General features: G+C 34.8%; 1 protein-coding gene across 13 annotated transcripts in view; it reads right to left on the bottom strand.

The window, feature by feature from the left end:
• Positions 1 to 23,797, bottom strand: part of CCDC18 (coiled-coil domain containing 18) — a 100,706-nt gene that overhangs the window by 74,451 nt on the left and 2,458 nt on the right. For 9 of the 13 annotated variants that reach the window (XM_070486843.1, XM_014865255.3, XM_070486841.1 and 6 more), the window contains 5 exons: positions 23,188 to 23,362; positions 20,733 to 20,894; positions 16,842 to 16,948; positions 15,495 to 15,623; positions 86 to 182 (listed from right to left, as the gene is read on the bottom strand). In XM_070486843.1, coding sequence (XP_070342944.1) covers positions 86 to 182; positions 15,495 to 15,623; positions 16,842 to 16,948; positions 20,733 to 20,894; positions 23,188 to 23,362 — 670 coding nt within the window. The remainder of the gene's footprint in view (positions 1 to 85; positions 183 to 15,494; positions 15,624 to 16,841; positions 16,949 to 20,732; positions 20,895 to 23,187; positions 23,363 to 23,797) is intronic. The other 4 variants (XM_070486848.1, XM_070486847.1, XM_070486849.1 and 1 more) reach the window with 2 other exon arrangements.

Here is a 23,797-nt window from a genome sequence, read left to right as displayed (position 1 = left end):
ATAAACATATTCTATTTATGTCTACTTTTATTTTTAGAATATGAACAGTAATACAAAACACTGAATTTGCACAACTGCCTCTTACCTTTTCCAGTTTTTCAGCCACCTTTTCTTTATAATGTTGGAAAGCTTTACTCAGCTCCTCAGCATTATACAGTGCTTCATTCCTTTGTCGTTCAGCTCTACAATTTAAAAATGGATAATTAATAAAAATAAAGAATGCTCTGCATTTGAATAGTTAAGTTCCAAGTAACATATATTTAATTATAATGAATAATTAAAGAGAAGCAGACTTCTCTATACTAAAAAAGAGTATTAGGCTTAAACCGTAAAATGCAGAATGAAGATTAGACTACAATAATTTCCTCACTGTAAGATACCAATATGAAACATAAAATATAACATAAAACACTTATAAAGACAATCTTTGAAAACACACACATTTTTACATGTTGCAAATTTTTTCCCTTGTCTGGAAAAGACAGATTAGGAAAGTAGCTTGAAGCTACATGATAAATTTTCAAAGATCAGGTATTACAGAATTAGTTCATTGTCTAGTATATTAAAAATATTCAGTAAATCTTGTGACCTTTGCAAAGGTCAAGTAAATTTTCAAAAAAGTATTTCAAAAGACAGTAACTTCTACTGATAACAAGATATAAAAATCTGAACAAAAAAACCCAACCACCACCTAGCACTGTCTTAAGCCCAATCGTGCTGCCTGACCTCTTAGCTAACCCTGACCTTTCGTCATACTTCTCACACTGAATTGAGACTACTGGGCTGGAATCTGGTCAATTTCATACCCACGTCTAAAAACTTTTCCATATTTAAACCTATTCTCATCACATTCTTTCCAGTGTAAGGGAAGTTAGTGACCCTTCTCTTGTCCAAGCTGAATCCCTTTACCTGTACTCTAGATCTTAGCTCTTCTCTTTCAAGAACTTACTCTAGCTTCTGTATTTTCAGTCTCCTCTATTGGCTTACAATTCAAGAGAAAGTATCCCTTACTTCCCAAATATATGTGGTTCTTATGTGTGGATAACAACTGTGGATATCAGAGATGTCTATTTGGTCCCAAAGTTTCAGATAAAAATAGAAAGAGTTTAAACAATAAGGGATTTACCTAAAAATCTAAGAGAATATATTTAATTTCTAAGTTTGCATAGAGTTCAGAGAACAAAGGATACCTGTATTTCTTTCTTAAATAAACAAAACCTCAGAGATATTGTGCTTTCCTCTGTCATCCTTCCTTTCAAGCCAAACTTATTCACTTTACATTTATTTACTTTTCCTCATCATCAAATAAAAAAAATAAGTCATGACATATTTCAGCCACACAGAAAAGTATGGATAAATATATCCATGTACTGCCAACCCAGCTTTAATGAATCATAACTCCTTGCTAATTTTTGCTTCATGCAGCCTTTTTCATTTTAAGCAAACAAAACATTACAGACATTATAGAGTTGAAATCCCAGTGTGTCCCTTCCAAATCCCATCCCCCCGACTTCTTCCACAGAGTAACCCGAATCTGACTTTTATATTACCATATGTTTTGTACATTCACATGTTAACCCAAACCCACAAACAGTACATCATAGTTCATCTATTCTAAGAGTCATACTGTTTTCACACTTTTAACATCTCTAAAATTGGTGTATATAGATAGATAGATAGATTTTAAAGATTTTTTTTTTCCTTTTTCCCCCCAAAGCCCCCCGATACATCGTTGCATATTTTTTAGTCGTGAGTCCTTCTAGTCATGGCATGTGGGATGCCGCCTCAGCATGGCCCAACAAGCGGTGCCGTGTGCACACCCAGGATCTGAACCAGCGAAACCCTGGGCTGCCGAAGCAGAGTGCATGAACTTAACCAGTCAGCCACAGGGCCGGACCCCTAAAATTGGTATATATTTTACAATTGGTATATCATAGTCTCACAGTGATTTTTTCTTAGTGATTACTAAAATAATGGTACACCTTAAAATCTGTGTAGTTTTACATTCAATAAAATATCATAGTCTTTTCCCCATGTTTTTACACTTCATATGAATGGCATCACACTATATACATCCTTCTGCAGACTGCTTTTGTTCAATATCATTCAAGATCTATCTGTGTTCACCCCTGTGACTATAGTTCAGTTTTTAAAATCTACTACATACAATTCTGTTGTATAGAAATACTTTAACTTATTTATCCATTTTTCAGTTGATAGACATTAAGGTTGTTTCCAGCTAATACAAACAATGATGCGTGGCTCCTTGGCAATATGTGTGAGAGTCCCTTTAAGATAAATAGCTTAGGAGCTGAACTGCTAGACATTTTCCAAAAGATATTTCAAAGTTGAAGGTACTAGGTACGTGCACCTTCAACTTTAAGAAATCCTTTTAAAAAATATCAGTAAGCAGGTGTACCAATTTACACTGTCAACCAGAAATGTGAGTGAGAGTTCCTGTTGTAACACACATTCACTCATGCTTAGAGAAGCAGTATAGAATAATAATAAAATAATAACCTATTTAAGCCTCCCAACAATCTATAATGAAGCTAAGTGCCAAAAACGAGGTACTGAGAGGTTAAGTAAGTCATCCAAGACCTCACAGGTTATAGTAAGTGTAACCTGTTTCCAAAATCTCTCTACTTAACCACTTTGCACTGCTGTTTCTGCCATGGTATTACACCCGGTGTGCCCTGGAGCTCTTGAGTTCAAATTCTATCTCTACCGCTTTCTAAGTGTGTGACCTCAACTTCTCTCTAATTCAGTTTCCTCATCCATAAAATGAGGATATTATCGATCTCATATGATTGTTTGAGGAGTAAATAAGTTACACACTTAAAGCACTTAGAAAAGTGTTTACACAGAGTAAATGCTCATAATTTTTATAATTATCATCAAATTAAAAACTTTTGCCAATCTAAAATGTGTGAAATGATTGTAGTTTTACAATCTCATTGTAGTTTTAATCTGTATTTTTAACGACAGTGAAGTTGAGCAATTTCCTGAGTTTCACTGGCCATTTGGATTTCCTTGTCCTTTATCTGTTCAGATTCTTTGTCTTTTACTACTGGATATTTTCCCCCTTTTCTCATTGATTTCAGAGAGTTCTTTTATAAATTCTGCATACTAATCTTTGTGAATTATATTATTTGCAGATATTTCTCCAAGTATCTGGCTTGTCTTTTTCACTTCTTAAATGATGTGGTTTACAGAACAAAGTTTTTAAAGTCTTAAAATTTAGCAATCTTTTTCTATAATATTTATGCTTTCTGGATCTCATTTTAAAAACATTCTTTCCTACAATGAGACATCATGGAAACTATTCCCCTATATTTTCTCTAAAAGATTTGCTTTTCACAATTGGGTCTTTAATACATTTGGAATTTTTTTGTGTGTGCAGGTATGGTAGGAGGCAGGGATCTAACTTAATTTTTCTAAATCAATAATCAATTCTCCCAGCATCATTTTTTGAAATTTTTCTTTTTAAAATATCAAATTGGTACACCCTTAATGTAGATTCACCAATTTTTGACACTTTGCCACAACTGCTTTATGTCTCTCACTTGAGAGATTTTTCTGCAATGAACTACATTCTAGTATAATTAGTAACTTTCACCCCTAAACACTTCAGCACGTATCTCCTAAGAACATGGACAGTACCTCATATAACCACAACACAAATCAAATTCAAGTAATCTAAAATTGATGCAATATTACCTCATACACAATTCATATGTAAGTTTCATCAATTATTCTGACAATGTCCTTTATATAATTTTTTTCCTTCTGATCCAGGATCACGTGCTGCTTTTACCTATTCTATCTCTTTAGTCTCCTTAATCAGGAACATCTGCTCAGCTTTTCTTTTTCTTTTCTTTTTTTTTTTGGTCAGGAAGATTGGCCCTGAGCTAAATCTGTTGCCAATCTTCCTCTTTTTGCTTGAGGAAGATTGTCCCTGAGCTAACATCTGTGTCAATCTTCCTCTACTTTTCATATGTGGGATGCTGCCACACCATGGTTTGACGAGTGGTGTGTAGGTCTGTGCCTGGGATCCAAAACTGTGAATCTAATCACCATGCCACTGGACCAGCCCCCTCAGCTTTTCTTAAGTCTTTCATGACACTGACATTTTTGAATAAACAACAGTTGTATAACAGAAGATCAACCTGAGTTTGTCTGACATTTCCTCATGATTAGATTCAGGCTACTCATTCTTGGGAGGCATACTACATAAATGACATTGTACCCTTCTCACTATATCACATATGAAACACATGTCAGTTTGTCCAGCCCCTTAATTTATTGATTCTTTCATCCTTTTCCCTGATTTATAATGCCACCTCTGTTACATATCAAGTTTCCACTGTATGTGTTTGCTTAAGAGTTTCTGTTCTGTACCATTTATCTTTTTGTTTCTTCCTACACCAATATCACAATGACTTAATTAGTATAACTTTAGAAGTCTTGGTATCTATAGGCTTGTTCTCCACCTTGGTTTAGAGCTTCAAAATTGCTTGTCTAGTCTTGGACCTTGGTTCTTCCATATGATTTTTAGGGTCAGTTCAATAAATTGAACCAAAAATTCTGTTGGGATATTGATTGGAATTGTACTAAAAGAATAAATTATTTTGGGAAAAACTGATACCTTTATATTAGATTCCCTTTCAGAAAAACGGTACTACCTCATTAGTTAGATCTTCTTATAAGACATTCAATAAAGCTTTATAAACTTATCCATTGTATTAAGCATGTCTTTTTATTCTAATGTTTTGACATCTGGGGCCTTACCGACCCTAACAAGGCTGGCCCTCCCAGGGCTAGCCAATTCTTAGAGAAAGTAAACTCCTCACCTGGAAGTGCATCTTTCATACGAAAAATAATCAATCCAGGGCCCACTCTCCACCCCTCTATCTGGCTCATACAATCAGGGCCAATATTCCCATATCATAATCACCCCAAGGCCCAGATACCAAACAACTCAGGACAGCCTTACACTCTAGCCCACTGAGATTATTCATCCTAAACAATCCTAAACCCACTTACCCTGCCTCAACCATTCTTTCTTGTGGAAACCACAATAAAATCTCTTGTTCACATTTTCCTCCCAACTCCCTCTGCCTCCTGACTAATTTTGATGCTTCCCTGTGTGGTCCCCTTGCATGGTATGTCGTATCTCCTGTTTCTAGGAATCTGTAAGTTTAAAATCTTCTTCCTTCATGACAGTCATTTCCATGTCTGTGTGTCTTACCATTCCTGATTAAAACAAATACTGAATACATTTAAAACCCTCATTGAGATTGCACATATCGTCTGTAAATTTTTTTTCTTAACTTAGCTTTTATTTTAATTTTTATTAAGTGCAGAAGTCTTAAGTGAATGTATATGTGTATTTTGAATGAATTTTATATATGTATATAACCACATAACTACTAACCAGACCAAATACAGAACATTTCTAGCACTTAAAAAACTCTCTCATGCACCCTCTCAGTCTATATTCTTTTCCCCAAAAGGTAAGCACTATTTGGACTTTTAATATCATCTATTAATTTTGCCTATTCTTGATTTCTTATGGAAATAGATAGTATTCTTTTGTATCTGGCTTCTTTTGCTTGATCTTCTATCTGTGATTCTTATGGAAATAGACAGTATTCTTTTGTATCTGGCTTCTTTTGCTTGATCTTCTATCTGTGATATTCATCCATGTTGTTAAATAGCTACAGTTGCTCTTTTTCACTGATGCATATATTTCATAATGTGAATATAACACTATTTATTTATTGATTGTATTGTTGATGAACATTTAGCAATTATGAATGAAGCTACTTTGAACATCATTGCACATGTCTTTTGACGAATACAGGCATTCATTTATGTTGGAGTGGATCACAGGGTGACTTATGTTTAGTTTTAGCAGATACTAGCAAACAGTTTTCCAAAGTGGATCTACCAATTTATACCACTACTAGAAATATATGACAATTCCACAACCTTGGCTCCACAATGTTGCCAAAACTTGATATTGTGAGTCGTTTTCATTTTAGCTGTGATATGGAGTATATTTTATATTACTCAGTTCTAAAAGTTTTCTAGTGCCGGCCGGGTGGCACAGCAGTTAAATTTGCATGTTCCGCTCCTCGGCAGCCTGGGGTTCACCGGTTTGGATCCCGGGTGCAGACATGGCAACACTTGGCAAAAGCCATGCTGTGGTAGGCATCCCACAGATAAAGTAGAGGAAGATGGGCATGGATGTTAGCTCAGGGCCAGTCTTCCTCAGCAAAAAGAGGAGGATTAGCAGCAGATGTTAGCTCAGGGCTAATCTTCCTCAAAAAAGAGAAAGTTTTCTAATTTTCATCATATTTTCTTCAATGGTCTATGAGTAGCAAGAAAGCTGGCTTTAAACTTCCAAGTATACATGATTTCATTCTAACTGTGGTCTGAGAAGATGGTACATATGCAATCAGTATTTTGATGTTGTTGAAATTCATTCTTTCTAACATAGTGAGGTAACAGATTATAAATGTTATAGAAGTGCTTGAAAGAATGTGAATTCTCAAATTGTTGGGTACAGGCTTCCAAATATACATCCATTAGATCAATATTATTAATTGTCATTCAACTCTTCACTTTTTACTTCTTTGTTGCTTAAGCTAACATTTCCTGGTAAATCTGTAAAAATGTTCCCCGTATGATTACAGATTTGTTCATTTCTACTTTAAATTTTATTTTCTTTACAGTAGCCTCCCCTTATCTGTGGGGGATACGTTCCAAGACCCCCAGTGGATGACTGAAACTGGACAGTACAAAACCCTATAGATACTATGTTTTCTCCTATAAATACAGATTTGAGGTATAATAGCAAAACTAGCATGAATTTCTCTTTCCTTCTTTACAATTTCACAGATAAAAGAGAGATCTAGCATAGATCTTACCACAGATCTAGCAACCTCAGCATACAATTTTTTTCTTTCCTTAGGTTGAGACCCTTCACCCTTTCACTTAAAGGAAGCACCCTCAGGCTTCTCTTTAGCATATCCGAATTGCCAGCATCCCCACTCTTGCACTTTGGGGCCATCATTAAGTAAAATAAGGGTGACTTGAACACAAGCACTCGATACTGAGACAGTCGATCTGATAACTGAGATGTTATCAGTGACCAACGGCTGGGTAGTGTATACAGTGTGGATACGTGGACAAAGTATGTGGACAAAGGGATGATTCATGTCGCAGACAGGACAGGACAGGAAGGGCAGGATGGAGCGGGATGGCATGAGATTTCATCATGCTACTCAGAATGGTGTGCATTTTATATTTATGAATTGTTTACTTCCAGAATTTTCCTTTAAATATTTTTGAAGCACGGTTGACCGTAGGTAACTGAAACTACAGAAAGCAAAATTTGGGATGAAAGAGGACTACTGTATATATTTTGAGACTAAATTATTAGATACATATAGGTTTAGAATTGTCATAGCTTCCCGCTTAAGTGTTACTTAAACATTACATAAGTGATTTTCTAAAAATTTTTATTGAGATTATGATAGTTTACAACCTTGTGAAATTTCAGTTGTACATTATTGTTTGTCAGTCGTGTTGTAGGCGCACCACCTCACCCTTTGTGCCCACTCCCCAACACGCCTTTCCCCAGGAAGCCACTAGTCTGTTCTCTTTGTCTACATGTTTAACTTTCACATGTGAGTGAAGTCATACAAAGATTGTCTTTCTCTATCTGGCTTATTTCACTGAACATAATCCCCTCAAGGTCCATCCATGTTGCTGTGAATGGAATGAATTTATTCTTTTTTATGGCTGAGTAGTATTCCACTGTATACATATACCGTATCTTCTTTATCCAATCATCAATTGAAGGGCACTCAGGTTGCTTCCACCTCTTGGCTATTATAAATAATGCTGCAATGAACACAGCAGGGCATGGGACTTTTTGAATCGCTGATTTGAAGTTCTTTGGGTAGATACCCAGTAGTGGGATGGCTGGGTCGTATGGTATTTCTATTTTTAATTTTTTGAGAAATCTCCATACTGTTTTCCATAGTGGCTGCACCAGTTTGCATTTCCACCAGCAGTGTATGAGGGTTCCTTTTTCTCCACAACCTCTCCAACATTTGTTACTTTCTGTTTGGGTTATTTTTGCCATTCTACTGGGAGTAAGGTGATATCTTAGTGTACTTTTGATTTGTATTTCCCTGATGATTAGTGATGCTGAGCATCCTTTCATGCACCTATTGGCCATCCGTATATCTTCTTTGGAAAAATGTCTGTTCATGTCTCCTGCCCATTTTTTGATCAGGTGTTTGATTTTTTGCTGTTGAGTAGTGTGAGTTCTTTACATATTATGGAAATTAAGCCTTTGTCGGATATATGACTTGTAAATATTTGTTCCTAATTAGTGGGTTGTTTTTGTTTCAATCCTGTTTTCCCTTGCCTTGAAGAAGCTCTTTAGTCTGATGAAGTCCCATTTGTTTATTCTTTCTATTGTTTCCCTTGTCTGAGAAGACATGGTGTCCAAAAAGATTCTTTTAAGACTGATGTCAAAGAGTGTACTGCCTATATTTTCTGCTAGAAGCCTTATGGTTTCAGGTCTTACCTTTTGGTCTTTGATCCATTTTGAGTTTATTTTTGTGAATGGTGAAAAAGAATGGTCAATTTTCATTCCTTTACATGTGGCTTTCCAGTTTTCCCAGCACTGTTTGTTGAAGTGATTTTCTTTGCTCCATTATATGCCCTCAGCTCCTTTGTCAAAGATTAGCTGTCCATAGATGTGTGGTTTCATTTCTGGGCTTTCAGTTCTGCTCCATTGATCTGTACACCTGTTTTTGTACCAGTACCATGCTGTTTTGATTACTGCAGCTTTGTAATGTGTTTTGAGGTCAGGGATTGTGATGCCTCCAGCTTTGTTCTTTTTTCTCAGGATTGCTTTAGCAATTTGGGGTCTTTTGTTGCCTCATATGAATTTTAGGATTCTTTGTTCTATTTCTGTAAAGAATGTCATTGGGATTCTGATAGGGATTGCATTGAATCTGCAGACTGCTTTAGGTAGAATGGACATTTTAACTATGTTTATTCTTCCAATCCATGTGCATGGAACGTCTTTCCATCTCTTTATGTCATCATCAATTTCTTTCAGGAAAGTCTTGTAGTTTTTGTTGTATAGGTCTTTCACTTCCTTAGTTAAATTCACCCCAAGGTATTTTATTCTTTTTGTTGCAACTGTGAATGGTATTGTGTTCTTGAGTTCTTTTTCTGTTAGTTCGTTATTAGAGTATAGAAATGCTACTGATTTATGTAAGTTGACTTTATACACTACAACTTTGCTGTAGTTGTTGATTACTTCTAATAGTTTTCCAATGGATTCTTTGGGGGTTTCTACACATAAGATCATGTCGTCTGCAAACAGCAAGAGTTTCACTTCTTCACTCCCTATTTGGATTCCTTTTATTCCTTTCTCTTGCCTGATTGCTCAGGCCAAAACATCCAGTACTATGTTGAAGAGCAGTAATAGTGGGCATCCTTGCCTCCTTCCTGTTCTCAGGGGGATGGCACTCAGTTTTTGCCCATTGAGTATGATGTTGGCTGTGGGTTTGTCATATACGGCCTTTATTATGTTGAGGTAATTTCCTTCTATCCCCATTTTGTTCAGAGTTTTTATCATAAATGGCTGTTGGATCTTGTCAAATGCTTTCTCTGCATCTATTGAGATGATCATGTGGTTTTTATTCCTCAATTTGTTGATGTGGTATATCACGTTGATTGATTTGCGGATGTTGAACCATCCCTGTGTCCCTGGTATGAATCCCACTTGATCGTGATGTATGATCCTTTTGATGTATTGCTGAATTTGGGTTGCCAAAATTTTGTTGAGAATTTTTTCATCTATGTTCATCAGCGATATTGGTCTGTAGTTCTCCTTTTTTGTGCTGTCCTTGTCAGGCTTTGGTATCAGAGTGGTGTTGGCCTCGCAGAATGTGTTAGGAAGTTTTCCATCCTCCCATATTTTTTTGGAATAGCTTGAAAAGTATAGATATTAAATCCTGTGTGAAAGTTTGGTAGAATTCCCCAGGAAAGCCATCTGGTCCTGGGGTTTTATTCTTTGGGATGCTTTTGATTGCTATTTCAATCTCTTTCCTTGTGATTGGTCTGTTCAGATTGTCTGCTTCTTCTTGACTTAGCTTTAAGAGGTTGTAAGAGTCTAAGAATTTATCCATTTCCTCTAGGTTATCCATTTTGTTGGCATATAGTTTTTCACAGTATTCTCTTATAATCCATTTTATTTCTGTGGAGGCTGTTGTTATTTCTCCTCTTTCATTTCTGATTTTATTTGAGCTTTCTCTCTTTTTTTCTTTGTAAGTCTGGTTAGGGGTTTGTCAATTTTATTTATCTTCTCAATGAACCAGCTCTTTGTTTCACTGATCCTTTCTACTGCCTTTTTGTTTCAATAGCATTTATTTCTGCTCTGATTTTTATTACTTCTCTCCTTCTGCTGACTTTGGACTTTGTTTGTTCTTCTTTCTCTAATTCAGTTAGGTGTAATTTGAGATTGCTTACTTGGAATTTCTCTTGTTTGTTAAGGTGTGCTTGTATTGTGATGAATTTTCCCTCTTAATACAGCTTTTGCTATATCCCATATGAGTTGGTATGGCATGTTATCATTTTCCTTTGCCTCCAGATATTTTTGATTTTGTCTTTAATTTCTTCAATGACCCACTGCTTGTTCAATAGCATATTGTTTAGTCTCCACATCTTTGTCCCTTTCTCAGCTTTTTTCTTGTAATTAATTTCTAGCTTTATAGCATTATGATCGGAGAAGATGCTTGTTATTATTTCAATTTTTTTTAAATTTATAGAGGCTTGCCTTGTTTCCCAACATATGGTCTATCCTTGAGAATGTCCCATGTGCACTTGAGAACAATGTGTACTCTGCTGTTTTTGGATGGAGTGTTCTATATATGTCTATTAAGTCCAACTGTTTTAGCTTTTCATTTAATTCCACTGTTTCCTTGTTGATTTTCTGTCTGGATGATCTGTCCAGTGATGTGAGTGGGGTGTTGAGTTCCCCTACTATTATTGTGTCATTTTTGATATCTTCTTTAAGATTTGTTAATAGTTGCTTTATGAACTTTGGTGTTCCTGTGTTGGGTGCATAGATATTTATAAGCCTTATTTCTTCTTGATGTAGTGTCCCTTTGATCATTATCTATTGCCCCTCTTTGTCTCTCTTTACCTGCCTTATCTTGAAATCTACTTTGTCTGATGTAAGTATTGTGATACCTGCTTTCTTTTGTTTGCCATTAGCTTGGAGTATCGTCTTCCACCCTTCACTCTGAGCCTGTATTTGTCATTGGAGCTGAGATGTGTATCCTGGAGGCAACAAATTGTTGGATCTTGTTCTTTAATCCATCTTGCCACTTGTGTCTTTATTGGAGAGTTCAATCCGTTTACATTGAGGGTGATTATTGATGTATGAGGGCTTAGTGCTATCATTTGATTTCCGGTTTTCCTGCATTTCCTTTGTTTCTCGTCCTGTGTGTTTTGTTTTACCCATTGATTTCTGCAGTTTCATATCCTGTGTTTCTTAGTTTTCTCCTTATTTATCTTTTGTGTTTCTGTTCTGCTTTTTAGTTTAGTGGCTACCCTGAAGTTTGTATTCAGAATCTCGTGCATAACATAGTCCATTTTCTGATGGCCTCTTATTTCTTTAGTCTAAACTGATTCAGCCCCTTTCCTCCACCCCTCTAAGTTATTATTGTCATATCTTATTCCAACTTGTGTTGTGAGTTTGTGGTTAAAGTGACAAGATTGCTTTTGGTGTTTTCCTTCCCTTTAGCCTAATGCTATAGTTGAATATTTGCTATCCTAGTCTATCTGTCTCCTTACTCTGTGTTTTGTGACCCCTTTCTCCCTTTTTTTCTTTTTTCAGGCATGATGGCCTTCTTGAGGATTTCTTGCGGGGGGGTTCTCGTGGCTACAAAGTCCCTTAGCTTTTGTTTGTCTGGGAGAGATTTAATTTCTCCCTCATATCTGAAGGATATTTTTGCTGGATAGAGTATTCTTGGCTGAAGGTTTTTACGTTTTAAAGTTTTGAATATGTCATACCATTCTTTCCTTGCTTGTAAGGTTTCTGCAGAGAAATCTGCTGAAGGTTTGATAGGGGTTCCTTTATAGGTTATTCTCTTCTGCCTTGCTGCCCTGTGTATTCTTTCTCTGTCATTCATTTTTACCAGTTTTGCTACTATATGCCTTGCAGTAGGTCTTTTTACATTGACAAATCTAGGTGATCTGACAGCTTCCTCCACACACATTTCCCTCTCATTTCCTAGATTTGGGAAGTTCTCTGTTATTATTTCTTTGAGCACACTTTCTGCTCCATTCTTCTTCTCTTCACCTTCTTGGATACCTATAATGCTTATGTTGCATTTCCTCATTGAGTCGGATATTTCTTAGACACTTTCTTCATTTCTTTTTAGTCTCAGTTCTCTCTCCTCCTCTGTCTGGAGACATTCAACATGTCTATCTTCGATTATGCTGATTCCGTCCTCTATGGTGTCCACATGAGCATTCAGGGAATCTGTATTTTGTTTTATCTCTTCCATTGTATCTTTCATCTCTAGTATTTCTGATTGATTCTTCTTTATAGTTTCAATCTCTTTTGTAAAGTAGCTCCTGAACTCACTGAATTGTTTCTCTATATTCTCTTTTACCTCATTGAGTTTTTTGATGATAGCTATTCTGAATTCACTGTCATTTAGTTTACTTATTTCTGAGTCCTCAGGACATAATTCTCGGTATTTACTGTTTTCCCTCTAGTCTGGAGTTTTGATGAACTGACTGACGCTGGAACTACGGGTTTTCCCCATTGTGATATTATTCAGTTGCATTTACAGCCTATCACCACTAGATGGGGGTCATGAGCCACACATTCTGAGCCTTCTGCCTTCAGGCAAGATGATGTAGCACAGTACAGGTTGGGGGGGCATTTTCTTTTGTGTGCAGACCTGGGTTTCCCGATCAGCTCTCGCTATCTGGTCTCCTGGGGTCGTGGCTTGATGAGGTCATCCCACACAGAAGCTTTCACCCCATTAGAGGGCTTCCCTCTAGGCTGCAAGGGCGCTAAGGAGTCCAGGATGATCCTGCAGACCCGTGAACCCTCCCCCACTCCTTCCCTCATGGAGCCTCCCGCAGCATCAATCCCAGTCTTTAGGGGAGGGAGCGAAGTTCTCTCTTACCCTGTTCCAGCTCCTCTGAGGGGGGCTCCAACCTCTCCACCCTTCATTATTTGGCTGCTGTGACTCTCTGAGGATTCCCGTGCTATTAGGCTATTTTCTGTTGGAATATGGTTACTCCTTTTTGTTGTATGTTGGAGGGGAGAGAGTCCCAGGGAAGCTCACACCGCCATGATGGTGATGTCACCCCATAAGAGTCATTTTTAACTCTAGTAATGCTTGTTGTACTTAAATCTGTTCTGTGTGATATTAATATATCTACTATGCTCTCATGACTATTTGCCTGAAATATATCTTTCCATCCCTTTACTTTCAACTTCTCTGTGTCTTTATGCTTTAGTTATGTTTCTTATAAATAGTATACAGCTAAACAATCTCTGCCGTATTTACACTTGCTGTTTAATCCATTATAGTTAATCTTCCAAATCCAAAAGAATGTCTTTGCAAAGGTTTCGATCTTTCAATTTCAGAATGCCAATATCCATTCTAGTTCTTCAAAAAGCTCCAAGAGTCTTTCTTCATGTCACACCTCTACCTAAACATTTCAATTGCCTATTTATGCTCTCCAGGTTAAAATATAAATCCTTTGGCATAATATACAAAGCCATTTAGAGTCTGGACCAAGCCTGTCTTTCTTGTCTCATTTCCTACTACACATATTCATTTAAAAGTATCTAAAACTCCTTAGTTTTCAGCAATGATGATGTTTTACACTTCTACACCTTTGCACATGCTATCCAAAATGTGTCCATCCCCACTAATTCACCTTGTGAAAGCAAAGTCAATGCTCTACCCTAAACATTATCTCTTATGTAAGTTTTACAGAGAGAACTAGTCGCTCCTCCTCTGTACTTTTTCTTAGCTATATTATCAAACTAGTTTCATGTATTATGATCTCACTATTTTAAATAACCATGTACAAGAAGCTTATCTGAATAGGTAAAGTCTGAATTTTAGAATATTTAACCACACAGTTTAAACTTACAATAGCTACATTTGATAGTGTTTATTATTTAAGAGACACTTTACATTTCCTTCATTTAACCCTTATATCAAGATAATATTGTCTTGATTTAATAGATGAACAAACTAGTGTTCAAGAAAGTTAAACAGTTTGCCCAAGGTAATAAAGCTACTAAGAGGTAAAATCTGGCTGTTTGACTCCAAAACCTAAACATTTCCACTAAGTAATATTGCCTACCAAATATATATTGTAACTTGAACTGGACTAACCAAATGCTCCTAAGAAAATGTTCTTCCAAGCCCTTTTTAATGAAAAATGATTCATAGATGGGTTTTGAGTGGTTTTTGGAAGTTTAAATGCACATGCAAACATATACTTAACCTATTTATGACCACTTCTCAAAAAATACTTTCTTTGTAATCTTATTTATATCATAGTATAAATTTTTTGAATATATTTTTTGTTTTAAAAGAACATAAGAATACAGATTATGAGAGAGAGATATATATCTCACATATATATAGTTTCTTTATTTGGCTGAGGACAATTCACCCCAAGCTAACACCTGTTGCCAATCTTTTTTTTGCTTGAGGAAGATTCACCCTGAGCTAACATCTGTGCCAATCCTCCTCTATTTTGTATCTGGGGTTCATCACCACAGCATGGCCACTGACAAGCGGTATAGGTCCACACCTGGGAACCAAACCTGGGCTGCCAAAGCAGAACATGCTGAACTTAACTACTAGGCCATGGGCCAGCCCCCCAGATTACGATTTTACCCCATGTAAAAGTTGTTATATTATAAAATCTCATTATTTTAAACTGAAAAATTTTAAATCCTTCTTAGTTTAAAAGTTAATTGACACTCAAAGTTAGTGGTTCATTGGTCAAGGTTACTTCCAAAACTCTATCTTAATATGTGGTTTATACAAAACAGATACTTTTGCATTACTTTTGTGTTCCTAAAGGAAGACCCAACCACACTTTTTCATGAATTTTATACAGGTCATACAATTTAATTTCAGAAATAAGTAAATATTATTACATTGATAATCATTATCAGGATTCTAGAATTAATCCCAATCCAGAATGTCAATAACATAAAATCTACCCATGAAAATTTTAATCGAAAATGAAAAAGAAATTAATGGATAAAAAAAAGAACTTTAACCTATTCTACTGTCAAATTTCTTAAATTTTTTCACTTCAAAAATTAGCTACAATTTTAAATAGGTAATATATTCTTTTTTTCTTCTATAAAAACAATTATTTGCTTTAAAAATACATACCTCTTCCCTTGTTTACTTTGTTCAAGTAAGTCCACCTTCAACTTTATACACTCCTCTTGGGACTTTTGCAAACTTTGTTGCTTTTCAATCACCATTTTCTGGCTCTGCTCTAATTTATCTTCTGCCTCCCTACAGAATAAAGGATATTTTGTAAAGGTCATTAAAGAAATTATTCCAGGTACGCAAGAATAGCTCAACATTAGGACTTCTATTAGTTTAAATCACTGACCTAAGACAAACAAATATTTAATAAGAGATAGAGAAAAGGTTTATTTATCATCTGTCAACTAAGAGTTTTTAGAAGGAATAATAGAATACTGCCATCAAATGATAAATATATTTGAAATAACAGTTTATATCCTATATCATGGTCACATACTAGAAGCATTACCATATAGTTCAGAAACTAGTTAAGAATGACTGGTATCACCACTAAATCCAATGATTTTTCTGTCAGTTGCAAAAAGCAAAAATAAAAAAGTAGTAAGTATAAATTTTGGAAAGGAAAGACAAAATTTTCTTTTTTTTCTGATATCATTACTACTTGGAAAGTCCAGGAGAATCAAAATGAAAGATTATTAGAATTAATAAAAGAGTATGACAAACAGTCCATTTACAAAATAATTATACAAAAAGCAATAGCATTTCTATATTCTATCAATGAATAGAACGAGAACACATTTACAACAACCAAATATATAAAATACCTAGGAAAAAACTTAAAATAATATATGTATTACAAAGAAAAATTACAAAATTCTGATAGTCATGAAAGACGACTTTACTGTGCGTCAGAATCTTCTGAAGGACTTGTTAAAATACAGATTGCTGGGTCCTACCTCCCAGAGTTAGTGATTCAGTAAGTCTCAGATAGGACCTGAGAGCTGCATTTCTAACAAGTTCCCAGATGATGCTAATACTGCTGGTCTCAGAATTATACTTTGAGAATCACTAAAATGGAGTAATGTGCTATTTAGTATGCATATACTCCTCATTTTATTCAAAGCAGAAGAGGAAGATAAATTATAAAGTGCCTGATTCCTTGTATTTTATTTCTTGAACTCCCACTGAAGCACTGAGTATACATTACTATGTAAGGCAAGAAATGAATGAGTTCCTGTTTAATAAAAGCATGTAAATAAGCATCCAGCTTAGATTTAGTCTTTTTTAGCCCCCATATACTGCATGCATCCTGCAGCCAAGAGGATTTATGATGGACTGAAAAAAGATTCAACATGTTCTAAGACAGTCTATAGGCCACTCTAGATTTATTGGGCTGGGGGACAAGATATATGAAAAAGTAGAAGTAGGAAATAAAAAATTTAAAGCTATGAAAAGTATATTTACCTCAAAACTTTATCTTGGGCTGAAACTTCTGCTTCCAAATTTATAATCTGTTCTTCTAAGATTGGCACATTGGCTGCCTGTTGTTGAACAGATTCAAGCATAGAAACCTAAAACAAAAAACAACTTTTAGAGCACTTTCTTTCAGAAAATAAATTAGTCTACTTGGTCCTCCGTTTCGTTTACTGTCTGATGAGGAGATTCAATAGAACTCTCCAATCATTGGTCAAATATGAAGCTCATCACATATATTCCTCTGATCAACATTTACATGGGCACGTCATCATAAGCCAGTCTCAGCATGTAAGCTCTCGCCATTACCTTCAACTTAACATCCCAAGATAACTGGTTAGCTACTTGGGGGAGATAATTGGTTAGCTATTTGGGGGAAAACAAAGAATCTCTACTGACACCATCTAGGAAGATAAACTTCATATAAATTAGAAAAATAACTATAAAAGACCAAATCATAAAAATTATCTAAGAAAATACTTATTGAATGTCTTGATAATTTAAAACTTAATTTTAGAATACTTGCTTACTAGAGAAAATCTAGAAAATACAGAAAAGCATAGTAATCCTACAACCTGAAAAACAAATAGCAGCATGGGAATCCACAACACAAATGTTATCTTAAGAGAATACCAGTATGAGAACTATCAGTGAAAAAAGGGGCATGAGGTACAACAGAGGGCAGGGATGAGGTGCAGGATAGAAAACCTTGGATATAGTTCAAAATCTCTGTTGATAAGTCAACCCTCCTTTTCCCAGAACACCAATAGTCAGGTAATTGCCTACTAAGAAGAGATAGTAGGTTTGTTATGTGGAGAAATTGAACAGGAAATGTTTGGGACTCTGGGACATTACATAGAATTATGAGCAGGGACGAGGTAGAGTTATAAACAAAGCGATTAACACAAAACAGCTTGCAGCTTCCTACTCCATCTCACTTAGGGCCAACCTACAGGTGGGGAATCAAAGGATTCTTTGCTGAAGAAACTCAACAGCTCCAAAGAAAAAGACCTCACGTACTGATCAGATCGGGTGGAGGGTGTCTCCCTACAAAAGAGCCATCTCTCCAATCATCACCAACAAATGAAAACGACTGGACAACAAACTTCACCTTTGCACACAGAGCTTCCAAACAGCATTTAAGTGCCTTTTTTTTCAACATCATAACCAAAATACTAACTCTCTAAAAAGCTTTGAACATGAAAGTGAGAAGCCAAAACAAAAGAAAAAAGCAACTGGCAGCAAGCAAGGCAAGCACACACACAAATACTAAATATTCAGAGCTAAAAGACGATATTGCATCAGGATGTTATCAAACACAATGCAAACAACCAGAGAACATGAAAAAGCTCTGGAAAATGAAAAAATATGACAGCCAAAACAAAAAATTCAATGGAAACGTGGCTGATAATGTTGAGGAAATCTAAAAAGTATCACAGGAAGACAAGGAGATGGAAGATACCAGAAAAAATACTTAAAACATTTAGAGGAACAATTCAGGTGATTCAACATTTACCTAACAGGAAAGATAGAACAAAGAAAACAGAGGGAAGAAAATTGTCAAAGAGATTACACAAGAAAAATTTCCAGGACCAAAGGACACAAGATTCCAGCCTGGAAGGGTCCTTATGTACCTAGCACAAGGGGGAATAAAAGGTCCATTCAAAGACACATTACTGTGAAATTTTAAAACACCAAGGGAAGATCCTAAAAACTACCATAAATGGAAAAACAAATGGGAAAAAGAAAGGTTACACGCTAAGAAAATTGATTCACAATGGCATCAGACTTTTCAGAGAAGCAATGGAGGACAGAAGACAAGAAAGCAATGTCCTAAAAATCCTGAGGTAAACAATTTTCAACCTAGAATTCAATCTAGTGTGGGGGAGAAACTAAGACATATCAGACAGGCAAGGAAGCTTCTGGAAAATATGCTCCAATTAAAGAAGGAGGAAACCAAGAAGGAAGAAGACATGGGATCCAGGAAACAGTAGATCCAACCTGGAAGAACATCAAAGAGAAGTCCCAGGAGAGCAATAAGCTCAGAAAGAAAAGGATGCCAGGTTCCAGAAGTCTAACTACAAACATTGCCAAAAGGTAGATTAGGAATATACTGGTTGGTACCAATGGGATATTGTAGCAAAACATTTCCAATAGTCGCATTTATGCAACATCAAAAGCTGAGACCTGCCCTGGAGAAAGCAGCCTTACTAAAAAATACTTTCCTAGGCAATTTAGAAAATGCTGATATGGGAAGTAAAATACAAATATCTGTCTTACTGCCTAGAATAAATAACTACTGGTGTGTCTATATCCTAAAAGGAACAAATGCTCTTAGTTCAGTACTTATAGTAAAACTCTCTTAATATCTCTTTGACTTTAAATAATTAAGCCTGTATGACTTTAAAAAGAGTTATCTATAGTAGATGAAAAAAAATTAAAATAATAAATAGAAAACATGAATAGACAAATCACAAAGAAATCTAAATGGCAAACAAATACATTGAAAAGGTAAACCTCATGAGAAATCAAGAAACAAAACAATATTTTTCCCTCAAAGAAATAAAAAAATGTGGAAATGTAAAAAAAAAAATCAGTAAAATACTGAATGTAAACAGTGTAGTAAATGCCTGAAAAAATCTTTTCCCTGTGATTTGGTCATTCTGGAAATGTATCCTAGAAATAACACCAAACACCAAAAAAGTTGTATGTTCATTGCAGCATTTTTTCTCCTTAGGCTAGAATTATCCCCAATAGTACTTTGTCTTGTTTGAAAAATACAAAAGAAAAAAAAAGATCTCCCATAATTCTACTACTTAAAACAATACATCTATAAAGGTAAATAGCAGAAGCCTCACTACGACCTTCCAATCCCTCTCAAAGTCATCAACAATAGCGTGGAGCACAATCTTTCCATCCTTACAAACGTCATATGGATATCTACATACATACACCCAAACATACAATGTGCTCTTTTCATAAAAAGCAAAACTGGGATCATTGTGTGTGCGTTGCTCTGTAATGTTTTTCTACCACTAAATATATTAAGTAAGAGCTTTTGAGTGCTGACTCTGTGCAGACACAGTTCTAAGTGCCTTTTCACATATATATCATTTAAACCTCACAATGTTCTATAAAAGTTAAACAACTTTGCATCTCAGTACTGATAATATTTATCTCAAAAAAAATTTTTTGTAGCAATTATATGGATAGATCATAATTTACTTTACCATGCCTCTATTATTGGGCATTTTTGTTTATTCTAACTTTTTGTATAATACTAATCATATAGCCAATAATAGGAAATCACTTAAATAGTGCAGTGATTAATTAAATTATGATATAATCACATAAGGAAAAATAATGTTACCATAAAATATGACCGCTGGAAAAGCTGAGTAAATGCGTCAAAAAATAATACTTAGACTGTGTATGAAGTAAAAAACACAGCGAAAAAGAAAACCATTCAAACAGTTTGGATTCAACTATGTAATAAACCAATAAAGTAGTTTCCAGATGGTGGAACCTGGGTGATCTTTCTCCCTATTCTTTTTTCTATTTTTAAAGTTCTCAACAATGAGAACAAGGGAGGATAAATAAGCTATATTTCCTTTGTACAAAAAAATAAAACCAGATGAATTGGCAATCTTAAGATTTTAACAAGCTCTGACTTATAAAAATGAAGACTATACAAGTTTCCCTAAATCATTTTCAGATATTTACTCATATAACACTGATTCCATAACATGTTGATACTACATTATAATTAAAGTTATTATACATAACACACTAAGGCAATACAAGGAATATTTTTCTAACTATAAATCTTAAAATGATTACAATTATTTTCTGTTGGCATAGTCATCACTTCAAGAAACATACTTTTGCTCTTGACTGTGTTAATTCAAAGTGGATGGATTCTATTTTAGTCATTAAAGAATGATTCTGTGAGACCAAGCAAGCATTCTGTTGCCTAACTTTATTAAGCTTCTCTCGAAGACTTTTGATCTCCTGATCCATGGGGGTAGACGATGAAAAAGACATCTGAAAAATGAAAAAGTACAATCTATTTTGGATTGCTTCATTACGCATTACATGCAATTAACAGAAAATGATGAACCATTATCAATAAAATGACTAAGTTGATCAGAAAATGAGTTAAAATATTTAGAGAGTGTTGGTGAAGATATGTAGGACAATTAGCGCTCTCTCCTCCACTGCTGGTGGATGTGTACATAAATAAGTTCAGCTTGGAAAACAATGGTACACTTTGGAAAAGTTGAACATGCTAAGACTCAACAATAGTACTTCTGGGTATAAATCTGATAGAAACTTTGGTACTTTTGCACCTGAAGATACACAAATATTCACAGCTACATTGTCCATAAGAGACAATAAGAACCCAAACATCCACCAACAATAATATGGATAATGGATAAATTCTTTAAACTGTACAAATATATCTACTATACACTTTTGAATATATATTTTATAATAAATTATTTTGTTTTCATGAGGGTTAAAGTTTCAAAACATGATTTAATTTTTTTTGAATAAGTACTATATTTATGCAATTCAAAAGTCAAAACTATATATAAGAAAAAGAACACACAGAAGTCTCATTCCCATCTTTAGTAGGTAAATAACCATTCTTATAACTTTCTTGTTTATAAATTTTTGTATAACACTGATCATACAGCAAAATATAGGAAACCATTTATATAGAATTTTATTAAGTTAGAGTCTTAATTAAACCTAGTCTTCTAGTGTTTCCACATGCATATACAAGCAATACAAATTACCCGACCTCCACATTTTCTTATGCAAAAACTAACATACTATCTCATTCTGTACCTTCCATTTTTTTACTTGAACAATATATCCTGACAATCTCTCCACAATCAATACAGTGAGAAACTCCTCTTTTTTCTCCCTCAGCTGCAGTTTCCACTGCATGTTTATTCAACCAATCCCCTATTACTGGACACTTGAGCTATTTATAATCTTTTGTTATGACAAACAATGCCTCATTTTGTACTTATGCAGGTGTACCTGAAGATAGTCTTCTAGAAATGGGATTTCCAAGTAGTCAAGGGCAAATGCATTTGAGATTTTCGCAAACATTACTAAATGCCTCTCCATAGGGGTTGTGTCAATTTGCATTCCTACGAGCAATGTAGGAGAGTGCCTATTTTCCCCTAATTTCACCAAGAAAATACAGCGTCAAACATCTGGATGTTTAACAATTGGATAGGTGAGAACTGGTAAGTATAAGTCTCATTGTGAATTTCTCTCATTATGAGTGAGACTGAGCACCTTTTTATTTGTTTCAAGATCACTTTAATTTCCTTCTCCACACATGTCTTTTGCTCATTTTTCTATTGGGTTGTTGATCTTTTCTTCTTTCTAAGAGCTCTTTACATATTAAAGAGATTAGCTCTTTGTCTTTAATAGGCATTACTAATTTTTTTCCCTTCCAATTTGTCATTTGTCTTTTGATTTTTCTTAGGGTAAAACACAATGATTTCAACTAAGGCATATATATAATAAAAATCATCAGCAATTTGAATGAGAATAGTGATCAAATTTCCAAGAACTACATAATCTTTGAAGACATGGAATTTAAATTCATTTTCTAAAATGTAGGCTCAGATAGCTTCCTTACAAAAAAGAAAACCTCTCAAGTGTTGGCTTTCTGAAGTGGGAAAAGTAAATTTTTATCAAAAAAGATTATGATGTAGATATGCAACCATACATGTATATACATGTGCTGGTGCGGATAGGGGGAGAGGTAATAAAGAACAGGAAGAAGAAAGTGGAAAGGGAGATAAAAGGGTTGAGTAAGGAAGAGGGGTAAACACAGGGAAAGAGATAATATGACTGAATAAGAAAGAGAGAGAGGGAGCGAGTTCCATACCAGGAAAGATTTCTAAGATCATCCACAAAATTTAGGGATAATGAAAGGAGAATACTGTCATGCAATCATATAGCACCTGATCTGGCGTAAACAGTAAGGATACTTTAACCGCTTAATAAATAATTGATTACCTATTAGGTACATGCTATACTAATTTACTTAAGAAAAGAAGACATTTAATTGCAAAAATTAATAAATACAGAAATTTATAAATAGAGTAATACACCAAAATAACTACTTTCTTGTTAGGACATAACAAGAACCACTATATTTAAATTCAATGAGTCTTGAGCACTACAGTAAAAGACTATGGAAAACGTGAAGAAAGCAATTAAAGAAAAAACTCAAAGAAAAAGTACTTTAAGTAGACAGGTCTAAAACTACAACTACTTTTATGCAGACAGGTCTAAAAACAATAACCTTCTCTCTTGGCTGTTTTTGAAAATCAGTACTGCTACTGGGCATTTTACAAACTTTTTTATAAGATGAGTAATTCAAAAGTCCAAGCTGGCTAGGCTGAGAAAGATCTTCCAGAAGGAGCCTTTCAGACCTTGAGGGATTAGAGGCATAATCAGAATTTTCACTTGGACTAACACTAGAGAAAAAAGAAAAAATACATTTTAGTTCTTAGTTTAAGTATTCACTCCAAATTTCTATACATTAAGAAAAAAACAGAAAGAAAAGCTTCTGAAATGCTGCTGGAAATCAGACTCACGGTTATGAACTAAAGGCAATGTTTAAATTTTTAAATACACTATAATTAGTTCTAAACTAGCAACTCATGCATTTCTAGAGCTTTTATGCTAGGATTACCTAAGATTCAAAAAATAGTCATAATAATAAAAGACTAATTAAGCCCAAACATATATTTTATACTCTTAATCCTAAATATATTAAAGGTGTTTTCTAATATGTAAATGCTTCTCTAATATTTCTATTTTTTCCTAAACTGTAATATCCAAAATTACAGAATATTATTTTCTATTCTAGAGGCATATTAGAAACACAATACATAATAATGAAATTCATA

The sequence above is a fragment of the Equus asinus genome, chromosome 16 (assembly GCF_041296235.1).
Source record: "Equus asinus isolate D_3611 breed Donkey chromosome 16, EquAss-T2T_v2, whole genome shotgun sequence".
In the NCBI taxonomy this organism is placed as follows: Eukaryota; Metazoa; Chordata; class Mammalia; order Perissodactyla; family Equidae; genus Equus; species Equus asinus.
Note: the sequence above shows the minus strand (reverse complement) of the source record. Positions and strands in the feature narration are given on the sequence as shown.